The sequence below is a fragment of the Carettochelys insculpta genome, chromosome 3 (assembly GCF_033958435.1).
Source record: "Carettochelys insculpta isolate YL-2023 chromosome 3, ASM3395843v1, whole genome shotgun sequence".
Lineage (NCBI taxonomy): Eukaryota > Metazoa > Chordata > Testudines > Carettochelyidae > Carettochelys > Carettochelys insculpta.
In genome coordinates this window covers 11,580,629-11,596,122 of record NC_134139.1, presented here as the reverse complement: position 1 = coordinate 11,596,122, position 15,494 = coordinate 11,580,629, and the positions used below count along the sequence as shown (strand labels likewise).

The following is a 15,494-nucleotide window of genomic DNA, read 5'->3' as shown; positions in this document are numbered from 1 at the left end:
TCCAAGCTTGTAAATACTCGGCGTTACAACCTTAGTATTCTTTTAGAATAATTTTGATGTAATATTGTTATATAGAATAACCACACAAAATGTATTATAACTACATGTACACACTGTAAGATATGACAAAGTACCTGCATACTCTCTCTGCTTAAAAACATATATACAATGGTGCCAGATTTCTGAACTTCACCTCTGCATAACTCATTTAAGTTATTATCATCATCATCAATAACTGTGGGCTCAGCACCCATTGGTGTCTGATGCCTCTCTCACTATTTCGTGCCATCTTTCCCTCTCCAGTGCAGAATGGCTTGGTTTCTGTAGACTAGCTCCGCACCAATCTACTACATCATCTATCCATTCTCTGTGGGGTCTGCCTCTCCTATTCGAACCATCCATTATGCCAAATACCAGGGTCTTGATTTTTGTTCATCATTCATTCTGCAAATACATCCAAATAGCTGTAGCTTCCTTTTTATAACCTTCCGCAGTGGGTTCTCTTTCGGATGTAGCTTCCTATATAATTCCTCATTGGTGACCTTCTGCATCCATCCTATTCTCAGAATCTTTCTATAACAACTCTTTTCGAATGCCAATATTCTTCTTTTTGAATCTTTCGTTACTACCCATGTCTCACATCCATACAACATGCTCCTGAATACACACGTTTTCAAGACGCCCAGCTTTGTGCTTAAGCTAATTGCTTTGCTTTTCCAGATATATCCATCACCTTCAAACTCGCTCTTGTTTTCGCTATTCTAGTTGCTATTTCCTTCTTACAGTCTAGATCATACATTATGTTGCTCCCCAGATATGTGAACTTCTCTACATTTTCTAGTTCAGTACCACTGACACTGATCTTCCTTCCTATTTCCTTATCTCCAAATACCATCCACACTGTAAATACTGGCATGGCAAAGATCTTTGTTTCGTATGGTAAGTAGGAAATTCAGAATTAACAGTCGTCTACCCAGGATGAGATATTAGAAAGCCTGTTGTGATTAATTCTGACTAACGTTTTCCCAGAACATTAGTGTCTTGGTTAAATCTTATTTGATGTTACAGCTGATCAAGTTACCAACTGATAGCACTGAGTACATAACACTCAGTTTAATTTGCTATTTATGATTTTATTCTGATAACTGGCCCCCTGTCTGAATAGTGTCTCATCCAAACTGGATACTAGAAGACATGAAGTAGACTAAACAGGACATTGTATATCTAGACATCAGCAGATACCACAGTTCATAGGTAATTTGCTGATAGTCTAGCCCATTTTTAATGAACACATTTCTATGTTTGTCTAGTAGCTCATTTTCTGAGCCCAAGGATGTTTTTCTGAAAGTCTCTAATATTTCCAGTGTTGTCCAATGCAGTTGAAATGGCAGTTGTCCCATATTTGCAATATAGGCACAGGTAAAGCTGCATACCTTGATAGTCTTGTATTGCATTTATCAGCTTTATGAAATGGATTTTGAGCATGAATTTGACAACATAATAAATGAGGCCAGCTTGCTTCATTTACGCTAACTATCCTTCCATTGAAAAGTACCATACTCGTCATGTAATTACAGAACAACAAGAAGTCCTGTGGCACCTTATGGACTAATAGATATTTTGGAGCATAAGCTTTTGTGGGCAAAGACCCGCGAAAGTTTATGCTCCAAAATATTTGTTGGTCTATAAGGTGCCACAGGACTTCTTGTTGTCCTTGAAGATACAGAATAACATGGCTACCTCTCTGATACATGGACTTATAGGAACACTGGATCAGACCTGAGGTTCATCCAGACCAGTATTCTCGCTCTACCTATGGCCAGTTCTTCAGAAACAAGGTGTAAGAAGCCCACTATATATAGATGTGAGATAATCTGTCCCATACAACAGTTTCATCCTAACCCCTTGCAGTTAGAGACTGGTGCAAAGTGTAAGAGTTTATATCCCTTCCTAATGTTTTGTTAGCATTACTGTTATAATTCTGGCTATTGTTATCCATATATGTGTTCAGTTCCTCTTAAGAGTTCTTGGCCTCAACAACATCCTGTGTTCCATTGCTGCATTCTATATGCTACCTTTCAATGTCCTTGCCAAAAAAGTAAAAATGGCCATACTGAGTCAGACCACTCATCCATCTAGTCCTGACCCCTGTCTTGACAATCTTAACTAATAGTCACTGATGGATCTGTCCCCTGTGAACTTATCTAATTAGTTTTTGAACCCAGTTAAGCTTTGTCCTTCACAACATCCCCTGGTGATGAGTTCCACAGGTTGCTCATGTGTTCAACATCATTGAACATCCTTTTGCTGCCCTACTGATCTTAGTAATGGAACTATTCAAGAGGAAAGGAATTATATATCAAGAATATTAGAGCCAGATTTTGCCACCCATAATCATATTGAGTAGCACCCCACTTTGTTACTAAGAAACTAATCTGGGAAGACAGAAAATTGCAGGAGCTGCTTACAGAGCAAGACCCATTGTGAGCAAGGATCACAGAATCAGGCTCTTAGAAATTTTAGATGGAAGGGTCGAAGAGTCATCTTCTCTCCCTTACCTCTGATGGATTGCTGTGTGCAGTGGGCCAAGTGTTGCCCTCATGTCAGGTATTGCTCATTGTGGTAAATGATGGCACCGTTGACCCCTGAGTAACTACTGAGGACTAGATCAAGCTTGTCAGGCCCAGAGAGAGTGAGATCTCCTTGCACTCCCTGCACACAGGGAACATGGTTGTTGCTGGGCACTTTATGGGGTACAGCCTACTTGGCTTGAATGCTGATAGGCCTTCGTGGGCTCCTGCTGGGTGAGAGGTGGGACCATGTCCCCACCAGCTCCCTGTGGGACACCATGCACTCCTGGGCAAACAGGAACAGAGCAAAGTCTGTCATCCCCTAAGCACACAGACTGCAACTCTGCCTGCACATTACACCAGCTAGGCAAGGAGCAGCAAGAGTCTCCTTCCACCTGACACACAGTGCACACCTGCTGAGGTGCTGGGGTAGTGTTTATCGGGGTGACGCCGAAGGAGAAAGCATGTATTGGGGGTTTTATTACTATTTCAAGAAGTGGGTGCATCAGCATGTATGCGTGGATCAGGCAAAATTTGCCTCTGAGTCAGAGGGAGCAGAATGTATTCTAGGTACAGTCAGACGGGGAGAAAAACTATTACTGTCCTGCTCAGCAGTGTGATGTCTGTTGCAGTGGTCTCAAGGGCCAAGAATATTAAAGGTATTTATCAACTCTTTCACTGTCCAGCATTAAAACAGTGACACTTAGGCTTGGGATTCTGCTTTAAAGGCATGATGTACTCGGTGTATGGCAAACACCCAGGAGCATTCATTCTACACAGAAAGTATGTTGATCAAGCACAAGAAAGAACGAGGAACTGAAACAAGCATTTATAACGAGAATGGAATTGACTGTACATAACAAACCCAATGGAAACCTATTAATCTCGTTCTCCTTTTAGAGACAAAATATCGGGGTCTCTTATTTTCATTAACTTTTCTTGGATGAAAAGGAATGAATGGGTTAATGTTACTGTCCATCCTGACCTGTGAAAAGTATTCCCAGTTCCTGTTTTTAATACACAGATACAAGGTGAAGAAGAGAGAGGCTGGAAAAGATGGAAACATAAGGCTTTGGTTCCTGTTTTGGGAACAAGGGACGGCTGGTTATTTATGGATGATGTGGTTGGGAGGTGAACCATGACTCCTATTGCTTGGATCCAGGTTCACTTTCTGGTCAGGGGCATAATCTTGTTGGGTCTTTTCTTCTTGGAAAGAGCAGGATTGTGGTTATCTCATTTTGTCGTGCTGATTCAGTGCAGCTGATTTCAGCATTCAATGGAAAGCCAAGAGGCTGAGAAAGAGGTTAGAAGGAAAGAAAGGTGCAAAAAGTAACACAGCAGGAAAGGGTACAGAAAGGACCTTATGCACTGCTGCTGCATTGGCAGCTAGATACCTCCAGTGATGGGCTGAGGACAGGTGTCAGGATGCTATGATGTCTTTCAGGAATCAGAAGTGCAAAACAAAGTTCCTTAAGAAAGAGCAAGGCCTGCTGGCCTTCCAGCCAGGGAGAAGATCCTTCGGTCTGGTCTGTCCCCTCTCTTGTGGGGTAGAGTAGACGAGTGGATACGATGTGTGAGCTAGGAGCTTGGATGCAAGGTGAGATGGGAGATGATTTTTTTTTCAAAATCCGCTTTTAAGAAGCCAAAGGTCATGTACAGCATGGTGTAGTTCTTACCCTCATTATTCTGTCCATCAGGTAGACCTAATATCTGCCACACCAATTTTGGTTAATTAATTTCCATTTCCCCATTCTCTTGTTTTTCCCAAGTATGATTTCAACACTATTTAAACCATCCATTAATCCCTTTTTGTATAGGCTTGAACAGTATCTCTAGCTACTTTTCTTGCACTTGAACATTATGTTAATTATTTAAAACATCTGGACCTATTTTCCACAGTTAATTTCCCAGAAGGCAAAAAGTTAGTGGCTATTGTAACTTGTTATTAACTTTCACACACTTTTTTTGTACTTAAGCTTACAACCAGAATCAGTTGTTTGTCCCAGTAATCACAACATGTCTTGGGTGTGATGCCTCAAAGTGACTGCACTAATCCATTAGCAATACTGCTTAGCACCTTTACTGCACGCAGTTTATGGAGATATACATGTCATAGAGCTGGAAGACCTTGGGAGGTCATTGAATCCACTCCTCTGACCACTTGGCAGCGCCAAACACTATCTTTTTTTTTTTCCCCAAAATTTGTTTGCCCCAGATCCCTAAATGGCCCCCTCAAGGATTGAGATCACAACCCTAGATTTGATAGGCTAATGCTCAAACCACCGAGCTATCCCTCCCCACCTTGAAGCTCCTGCAGCAAGAATTAGCTTAATGAGGTGCTTCATCTGCAGCACAGCACCTCCTTGCTCTTCTCCGTTTGGGCTCATTTACATGCCCCCTTCGAAGGAGGGGGCTACTGTAGACAAGCCCATAGAGTTTATCGCCTTTTCCTTCACAGTCCCCTCCAATAGGGAAGGATGGTTATGCCCTTAAACATTTGTCAGTAGGCTCAGTGTACAAATCAAAGGAATAAATCAGTAAAACCCAGCCAAGCACAGTGAGACCCAAGTGGACACTTTCCCTACTGATACAGCACCATTTAATCTTCCTTCAAAGCCTACAAATGCAGCCTTAGGCCAGTAAAACATTAAACATTTGGAATATAGGCAGGCAGACATAACTATGTCAAGGGTCTGTCTCTTCTGCTGATATCTCTCTTATCTACCTTTCAATGTCCATAGCTATGGATGACAAGACAAATATAGTTCTACCCAGAGCACAGCTGCTGGGACTTCCATGCCATTTTTTTGTAGTCTGTTTAGTTTGTAAGCTCTTTCGGGTTAACAACTGGCTATACAATTTGCAGAAGCACCTACATCAGTGTTGGGCAACCTAGGCCAGTGAGTGGGCCACATGAATGGCTCTCCTTCATCTCAATGGGTCACAAGATTGTCATAACCAAGACAGTCTCTTGGGTTAGGGTAGTTTTGCTAACTTTGCTTGCTTGTATAGTGTTCGTGGGGTGTACTGGTTGAACCATAGCAGTAATTTGTTTGGTTGCAGAGAGAACACGTGGTTCTCATAGTCAACGTTGTGTGCAATCAATTCATACCTCACTTTGTGTGCCCTTGCTTTATGCACAGATCACGTTAATAACACTGGTAGGAAAAAAACCATGCAGGTGGAAACCAGTGGAATCTGGCAACCCTACACGTGGGTAATCAAATGTCTTATGGGCCACACATAGAAACCCAATGGGCTATGTGTGGCCTGTGGACACAGGTTATCCACTGCTGACCTACCTCCTACTGAAAGTTGACAGGATTGTAGCTCTTAACTGAAAAAAGTGCTTATGAAAATGTTAACCTGTGCTAACCAATAATACTCTTTAGCCGCTAGTAATGATGATCATGACAATAAGACACCCATTGGCTTTTGTCCTTTCAGCCAGTTTACAGGCCGTATAATGATGATTGAGGCCAGCTTGAATGCATATTTTAAGTGGGGTTCTGAGCAATATCATACCAAACATTTTGAAGTGGTCCAGACAGCATCACATTGGCTACATTCCCTTCATCTGCTAACTAAACTTCTGCAACTGAGTGAGTGCCATGGTCTAGAAGTATTTATAACCCAAAAGCTTGGGTTTTGCTGATAGTTCCTCCTTTCACAGATGTCTCCTTTCTGTGTCCAGTCAGCACAGTCCATATGACTTGGCATGAGTTGCACTAGGATGCTGGGGTTGTGCACTCCTGGGAAAGCCTCCTTGGTCTGGGCTGAAATTAAACCGAGTTGGGCACAGTGCCCAAGTCTACGTTTCAAACCCAGCATCCACCAGCTGTGCTTCAGATGAAGCTAGGTCTGCACTTAAAGCCACTGCATAACCTCAGTAGCCAGGCTGAGCCCAGAGGAAGTCAGTGGGGATCAGATCTTGGAAGGAGACTTTCTCACTAAGGTTCCAGAGCAGTTGTTGGAGTCTTGGGATTGCAACTGTGTGGTTCTTTCTAGGGACCACCTCTTTGTGGGGATGATCCATGCAGTTAGGGACCCAGCATCTCCCCGCCTCAGCCTCCCTGTGTAATGAAGCACTGGAAGGCCCCTTGAAGCCATACTCCATGGCACATCATAAAGACACAGACTGAAAACACAAAAGTGCAGTCATTATAGGATGTCTTCCTCCGCTGACTAAGTTCTATTTACTGACTCAACAAGTTAAAAATACAGCCCCATATACTCAACTGGGGTGAATCCGCAAAGTAAATTTAACATCACTCAGAGTCACGGTGATTCACACCAGCTCGCATGTAATGAATCCATCTCATTCTCACAGGAAACGTACACACATCATGGTGGTTCTTTCTGACCCACACCATCAGAGTTGATGATTAATCAATATTAATATAGTGGCTATAATCATATGTGACTGTGATCACTGTAATGAGTCAGAAAACAGTCCCCACCACTGATAGATGAGCATCAAAATCAAGCATAGCGTAGCTGATTTTATGGGTGTCCTACAATCCCATTTATGAGGCCCATCATCCTGGGTTGGAGTTAGTAGGGAGCAGGTGTTGTGTGGTTGAATGGTGTGAAGGAGAGGGGGCTCATACCTTCTGTCCCAGCTGCAGAAGGCACTCCATCTCCAGGGTGGTAGAAATGTTTCTGGGGACATAGAGAAGAGAGGAAGGATGTGTGTGCAGCATTTAGGATTCTGGAACAGCCTCCTCCAGCCACCTAGCTCCCACACTGTAGAAGTCCCAGGTCCATAATTTAGCCCTTCAAAAGATACTTGGTTAATTAAAGATATTATTGTAGCCAAGTGGACTGCAGAAAGCTGTGAATGACCCCTTTGTACATCCCATGAGAAATAAGTGTTTAGGTTTTACTCTTTATTTTTATTTCCCCCCATGGGTCTCTAATATTAGATGAACTCCAGTGTAATTACTCAGGGAGATTCTATTAAATTCACAAATCTTGTTTTGAAAGAAAACAATGCTCAATACAATGCCACTGATTTGCATTCTGACACTTTTTCCACAGTAAAGTGTGTAAGTGAATCAGAAGGTGAAATGGTTTTCTTTTAGCTTATCCACATGCTGTACACCATCTTCAGATTATTAGCCTTGCTGGATGCAGACAAGCAGCAAATAATGAATATAATAATCCTGAAATTTTCAAGGGTTGCTTCCATTTTTTGAGAGCTAAGTATCCTACCTCTGAAAATTCAACCCTTTTTAAGGTGTCATAAGTTAGGCTCCCAAAACTGAGACATTTATAATCATTTTTCTTTCAGTAATCTGAGGATATAATTGCACCAGTCTCCACAGCTACGTCTACACTAGAGAGTTTTATCAGCAAAACTGAGGTTTTGTCGACAAGACTCGCAGAGCATCTATGCACAAAATGCATTTTGTTGACAGAAGCTGTTGACAAAAAAAACCCATTATAAATGCTTCGGGTTTTTGTCAACAGAGCAGATCAAAAGATCAATCCACTTTTATGTGTAGATACCATCTGTCAACAGAAGTTTTGTCAAAACATCTCTTCCATCAGTAACTTCCATAGACAGATGCTTCTAGTGTAGATGTAGCCCACATGATTCTGCAGGAAAGTATTTATTGGAAAAAAAAATTAATGTTTCCTCCCAGTGAGATCCCTCATAGAAGAACAGAACATAACCTGGGAATGTATTGCTTCTTAGATGAGTAAGATCATTTTGTTCAGAGATTTTATCAGGCAGATATTAAACTGAGAACTGTATTTAATCAAAGCATTTTTCTGTTCCCAGACTATTGTTAGAGGAAATAAACCTCAGCCAGATACTTCAATCAATGGCCTGCTAGAAGAATTTGACAATATCTCAGTGACACGCTCCAATTCTCTCCGGAAGGAAAGTCCTCCAACACCACATCAAGGAAACTCAAACCATGTACAAAGCCACCAGGAAGAAAATGGTTATATCACATATTCTCAGTATTCCAGTGAGTCGGACACCACGGCGGATTATGCCATTGAAAAATACAGAGACAAGAGCCTTTATGGGGACGAGTTAGACAGATACTGCCCAGGTGACTTCACCCCAAAACAAAATGGGCACATGATGAAAGCAAAACCTAAAGACACCTATTATTCAGATTTCAGGCCCCTGAAGTCAGATATCTCAAGGTTCCTTCCAGATTATCGTACACACATGGAAATAAAAACCCAAGTAATTGACTACAGTGGCTTCACATTGGAATATCAGAGGATTCCTAGTGGATCCTCTCTAGACTACAGAGAACCCTTTCACTCTGCTCTGTCTAGCACTTCAGTGCCCACTGAGTGCGCTCAAGAGAGACTGGAATACCATGATAGTGACTGGGGAAATGGACCGGACAAGGATGACTATGACAAAAGACCAAAGTCGTCATATGTAAACCAGACAAGTCCTCAGCCAGCCATGCGACAGAGATCCAGATCAGGTTCAGGTCTTCAGGAACCAGCCATGCCCTATGGAGCTAGTGCTTTTAAAGCAAATCAGCAAGGACATTCCTATAGTTCATACACCTACCCGCGCTTGTCGGAAACTGCAGCGGGCATTCCAAAGGTAAAGTTAACCTCCGTCGGTGTTATCATTACAGACCAGCACTTTCCCATTGTAGCCAACAGTTTCCAAGTGTACTAAGCTGAGCACCTGAACCCATAGCTAGGCACCTGAGCGAAAGTGACCAGGTTTCCTAAAGGTCTCTGTACCTTTAGGTCCCATTGACTTCACTGGAAGCTGCAAGTGCTCAGAAGTCAATACCTTTGAAAACCAGGCGGCTTTTCCTCAGGTGTCTGAATTGGGACCTAGGTGCCTCAGTTTGTACATCTTGGCTGTGTTCTTTTATTTTTCCTCTATAACGCTGAGGAAAGGGCTGTACATTAAAGGATTTCCAAGGGATGCTAATGAAAAGGTGTAGGTGTATATAGTTGAATTTTATAGCGTGTAATTGTTAGCCCTTGAAAGTCCATTAACTTGTGGTGTCTCACTGCCTGGGGTTGCTCACAACTGCAATTGCCTCTCTCAGGACAGACTGTCAAAAGCAGGATAGACCTCTCTGTCACATGTTGGATCACAGAGGTCCCCATGAGTCTGTCATCTGATGTGCTGCTCATTCAGTTGAGCTCACATATGCCCTCAGGGGCTCCCCATCATCCTGTCCTGCTGGGCTAGAAATTCTGGTCTCCCCCAGTAAAGAGACAGAGTTGGGGTAACAGCTCCCTAGCAGAGTAACACAGACACTGATAGCAGCTCTAGAAGAGCTCAGCTATAGGGGAGCTGACAGCACCCAGAAACAAAGCCCCAAATAGGACCAAAACCTCAAAGAAACCTGTCATACTATTTATAAAACTTTTACTCAGAAAAGCTCATAAGGTTTGTCCCCTTTATCAGTGAGAGAGAGAGATGCACAGTTGTCAACTCTCCCCCACCTCTTGCCAAGGTAACAGTTATTTACACTGTGTTGGCTAATAAATACAGGTGTTTTTCTTGAGTATCTAAATAGGGTCTAAGTGATTGCAAGTGAAACAGACAGATCAGAGCAACTTACTAATCTAAAATAAACAAAACACACCAACTACATCTAATCTATTAAGAGCAGTTTGGGGGAGGGATAGTTCAGTAGTTTGAGCTATTAGCCAGCTAAGCCCAGGGTTGTAAGTTCAATCCTTAAGGAGGCCATTTAGAGATCTCAGGTAAATAGATTTAAAAAAAAAAACTGTTAGTGGTGCTGGCTCCTGCCAAGAGGGCAGGGGACCAGTCTCAATGACCTCCTGAGGTCCCTTCCAGCTCTATGAGAGGTGTATCTCCATATGTTGTTGTTATTACGTTACAAATCACATTTGTCACTCGAATCATCATTTCAGGTAAAATCCTTCATGTTAGAGCTGATCTTTTCTCTGTCCTGCATCTAACAGCATCTTGTGTACTTTGGCAATGGCAGCAGCTGGAGCTGCAGGCCCCTTTGAAATGCTGGGCCTGGGGGCAAGTGCACCCTTACCCGCACCCCTGTTCCCCCACTGTCACCAGGCCTGCAAATGCCTAAGGATTGTTCCTTAAGCAGGACTCTAGATAGAGGGGTCTTGTATAAGGAACAGTGCACTGAAAACGTACCTCCCTGCAAGATTCATTGTTAGCTCTGCACTCCCTAGAATGCTGAAAACACTCCTACAACCTTGATGCACTGATACGTGATGATTCACCATTCTGTGCTGCAGTTACAATTCCCTACCTCATCCGCAGCTCCAGGAACTGAACAGCAGTTGTGGGTTTTTTTTGGTTTTTTTTTGTCTACGGAAGATTGCTAGAGAGTTTCCTCTTCAGAGAGGCATTAGCGAGACAATGGCTTATTAAATGAGTTTACTAAATAAGAATCAGATATCTTACCACTGAGCTTGCCCTTAAAGTATAATTAAAAGGAAAAAAGTAAATATTGAAAACATCTGCCAATGCAAAATGCACGGCTTTAAAAAACAGGCAAGAAAGAAAGTCATTATAGCTAATAAGTCTGAAGGGTAGATTTGGTTCAGCATTAACTTGTAGCTGTGTCATCTGATGTACCATGTACCTCTGATTCATCCCTCGGCATAGATTAAATGAATTCAGTGGTGTAATACCGGGGGTGTATTTGGCACTATGTATTTAACTCCCAGCTTTACAATGGGATCCAGGATGGTGGATCTTTGCACAAATATGCTGCCTCATTGCTACATGAGACTGGTGGTCCAACCAAAAAGTGTCACATCGCCAACAGTGGAGTACATACCATCTGCTTCAATCAGAAGCAGGGAAAGTTCCTTCCTCACCTCCATCAGTGAGGGATTTGATCCAAAGCCCACTAAAGTCAAACTTGACCTGAACAATCCTGTACAGAAGAGGCGAAGCCTCGTACCCCCAAGGCTGGGAAGTCTGCTGCCACCCCTGCAAGAAGGAAACATAGAGTAGTGGTGGTTGGAGACTCTCTTCTGAGGGGGACAGAGGCGCCCATCTGTCGCCCTGACATTTCCTCTCGGGAGGTGTGCTGCCTGCCAGGGGCCCATATCCGAGACATTACGCAGGCATTGTCGAGGATTATCTGGCCCTCTGACTACTATCCCATGCTTCTCATCCATGTGGGCACTAATGATACTGTGAGGTGTGACGCTGAGCAGGTCAAGAGTGACTTCAGGGCTCTGGGGGCATGGGTTAGGGAGTTTGGGGCGCAGGTGGTATTCTCTTCAATCCTGCCTGTCAGAGGTAGGGGCCCAGGCAGAGACAGGTGTATCCTGCAGGTGAATGCTTGGTTGCGTAGATGGTGTTGCCAGGAAGGCTTTGGTTTCTTTGACCACGGGATCCTTTTCCGGGAAGGACTGCTAGGCAGAGATGGCGTTCACCTTTCAAGGAGGGGGAAGACCGTATTCGGACACAGGCTGGCTAACCTAGTGAGGAGGGCTTTAAACTAGGTTCGACGGGGGCAGGGGAGCAAAGCCTGCTGGTAAGTGGAGAGCATGGATACCTGGGAGATGAACTTGAAATGGGAGGGAGTATGGGCTACACTGGGAGAGTAAAAAGAGGGCCAGGGCAAAACTGGGAGGCAAGACCAAATCAATGTCTGAGATGCCTATATACAAATGCAGGAAGTATGGGAAATAAACAAGAAGAATTGGAAGTACTAATAAATGAATACAACTATGATATCGTTGGCATCACAGAAACTTGGTGGGATAATACTCATGATTGGAATGTTGGTATTGAAGGGTACAGCCTGCTTAGGAAGGACAGGCAGGAAAAGAAGGGAGGAGGTGTTGCCTTGTATATTAAAAATGTACACACCTGGACAGAGGTGGAGATGGACGTAGGAGATGGACGGGTTGAAAGTCTCTGGGTTGGACTCAGAGGAGTTAAAAACAAGGATGAGGTCCTACTAGGCGTCTACTACAGGCCCCCTAGCCAGGTGGAAGAGGTGGATGAGGCTTTCTTTAAACAGCTAACAAAATCATCCAGGGCCCAGAATTTGGTGGTGATGGGGGACTTCAACTATCCAGGTATATGTTGGGAAACCAAGACAGCAGGGGACAGACTGTCCAATAAATTCTTGGATTGCATTGCAGACAACTTTTTATTCCAAAAGGTTGAAAAAGCTACCGGGGGGAAGCTGTTCTAGATTTAATTTTAACAAATAGGGAGGAAATTATTGAGAATTTGAAAGTGGAAGGATGCTTGGGTGAAAGCGATCATGAAATCATAGAGTTCACAATTCTAAGGAAGGGTAGAAGGGAAACAGTACAATAGAGATAATGGATTTCAGGAAGGCAGATTTTGGTAAACTCAGACAGCTGATAGGTAAGGTCCCATGGGAAGCTAAACTGAGGGGAAAAACGGCTGAGGAGAGTTGGCAGTTTTTCAAAGGGACATTATTAAGGGCCCAAAAACAAGTTATCCCGCTGCGTAGGAAAGATAGAAAACATGGCAAAAGACTGCCTTGGCTTAACCAGGAGATCTTGCATGATCTCAAACTAAAAAAGGAATCGTATAAGAAATGGAAACTAGGACAAATTACAAAGGATGAATATAGGCAAACAACACGAGTGTGCAGGAGCAAGATTAGAAAGGCTAAGGCACAAAATGAGCTCAAGCTAGCCACAAGCATAAAGGGAAACAAGAAGGCTTTTTACAAATACATTGGTAACAAGAGGAAGACCAAGGAGAGGGTAGGGCCATTGGTCAGTGACGAGGGAGAAACAGTAACAGGGAATTAGGAAATGGCAGAGATGTTTAATGATTTCTTTGTTTCGGTCTTCACTGAGAAATCTGAAGGAATGCCTGACATAGAGAATGCTAGTGAAAAAGGGGTAGGTTTAGAAGTTGAAATACGAAAAGAACAAGTTAAAATTTACTTAGAAAAATTAGATGCCTGCAAATCACCAGGGCCTGATGAAATGCATCCTAGAATCCTCAAGGAGCTGATAGAAGAGGTATCTGAGCCTTTAGCAATCATTTTTGGAAAATCATGGGAGACAGGAGAGATTCCAGAAGACTGGAAAAGGGCAAATATAGTACCCATTTATAAAAAGGGGAACAAGAATAACCCGGGAAACTACAGGCCAGTCAGCTTAACTTCTGTGCCAGGAAAGGTAATGGAGCAGGTCATTAAAGAAATCATCTGTAAGTAATTGGAAGGTGGTAAGGTGATAGGGAACAGCCAGCATGGTTTTGTTAAAAACAGATCATGTCAAACCAATCTAATAGCTTTCTTTGATAGAATAACGAGTCTTGTGGATAAGGGAGAAGCGGTGGATGTGATATACCTAGACTTCAGTAAAGCATTTGACACGGTCTCACATAATATACTTATCAATAAACTACTCAAATACAACTTAGATGGGGCTACTATAAGGTGGGTGAACAACTGGCTGGATAACCGTACCCAGAGAGTAGTTACTAATGGTTTTCAATCCTGCTGGAAAAGTATAACTAGTGGGGTTCCTCAGGGGTCTGTTTTAGGACCGGTTCTGTTCAATATCTTCATTAACGATTTAGATATTGACATAGAAAGTACACTTATTAAGTTTGCAGATGATACCAAGCTGGTAGGGGTTGCAACGTCTTTGGAGGATAGGGTCATAATTCAAAAGGATCTGGATAAACTGGAGAAATGGGCTGAGGTAAACAGGATGAAGTTTAATAAGGACAAATGCAAAGTGCTCAACTTAGGAAGGAACAATCAGTGTCACACATACAGAATGGGAAAGGACTGCCTAGGAATGAGTACAGCAGAAAGGGATCTAGGGACCACAAGTTAAATATAGTGGACCACAAGTTAAATATGAGTCAACAGTGTGATGCTGTTGCAAAAAAAGCAAACATGATTCTAGGATGCATTAACAGGTGTGTTGTGAACAAAACACGAGAAGTCATTCTCCCGCTCTACTCTGCGCTGGTTAGGCCTCAGCTGGAGTATTGTGTCCAGTTCTGGGCACCGCAGTTCAGGAAGGATGTGGAGAAATTGGAGAGGGTCCAGAAGAGAGCAATGAGAATGATCAAAGGTCTAGAGAACATGACCTATGAAGGAAGGCTGAGAGAATTGGGCTTGTTTAGTTTGGAAAAGAGAAGACTGAGGGGGGACATGATAGCAGTTTGCAGGTATCTAAAAGGGTGTCATAAGGCAGAGGGAGGGAACTTGTTCTTCCTTGCCTCTGAGGATAGAACAAGAGGCAATGGACTTAAATTGCAGCTGGGGAGGTTCAGGCTGGACATTAGGAAAAAGTTCCTAACTGTCAGGGTGATCAAACACTGGAACGAATTGCCAAGGGAGGTGGTAGAATCTCCATCACTGGAGATATTTAAGAAGAGGTTAGACAGATGGCTTTCAGGGATGGTCTAGAAAGTGCTTGGTCCTGCTGTGGGGGCAGGGGGCTGGACTCGATGGCCTCTCAAGGTCCCTTCCAGTCCTACTATTCTATGATTCTATGATTCTATAAGGAGGGTTTATGTCCTGTACGCATTTTGTTTCCTAGCTAATGGAGCTGTGGATGTTTAAATAAATATGTTTTTCATAAGGATACTAATTTATGATGCATTATAGCAGTGAGTTCCAAAGCTTAATTATGTGTGCTGTGCTTTTCCCAGCTTCAGATGTGTCACCTTTCAGTTTTACTACTTATCTCATTCTTCTTGAGTCATGAGAGGCTAAGCAGAGCATCAATCTCTGAGAGTGCTGCAGCTTTTCTAGCTTCAAAATGTAGGTTTGCTTTATCTTCTCCTATGTCGAAGGCTGATCCAAAAAACTGTGCTTCTTTGTAATATCCTTAAGTATTTCCCTTTGTTCCCTGTCTGTCTCAAAGACCCACCAGTTCTCTCACAGGTTCCTTGCTTCTGGTATACACATTTCTTGTTATTTGCTTAAAAGTCTTTGTCTATTTGCT

The 15,494-nt window shown here is 42.9% G+C and overlaps 1 protein-coding gene across 2 annotated transcripts in view; it reads left to right on the top strand.

The window, feature by feature from the left end:
- The window catches only part of PAK5 (p21 (RAC1) activated kinase 5), an 88,620-nt gene that overhangs the window by 41,409 nt on the left and 31,717 nt on the right, over positions 1 to 15,494 (top strand). For both annotated transcript variants that reach the window (XM_074988467.1, XM_074988466.1), the window contains one exon: positions 8,359 to 9,156. In XM_074988467.1, coding sequence (XP_074844568.1) covers positions 8,359 to 9,156 — 798 coding nt within the window. The remainder of the gene's footprint in view (positions 1 to 8,358; positions 9,157 to 15,494) is intronic.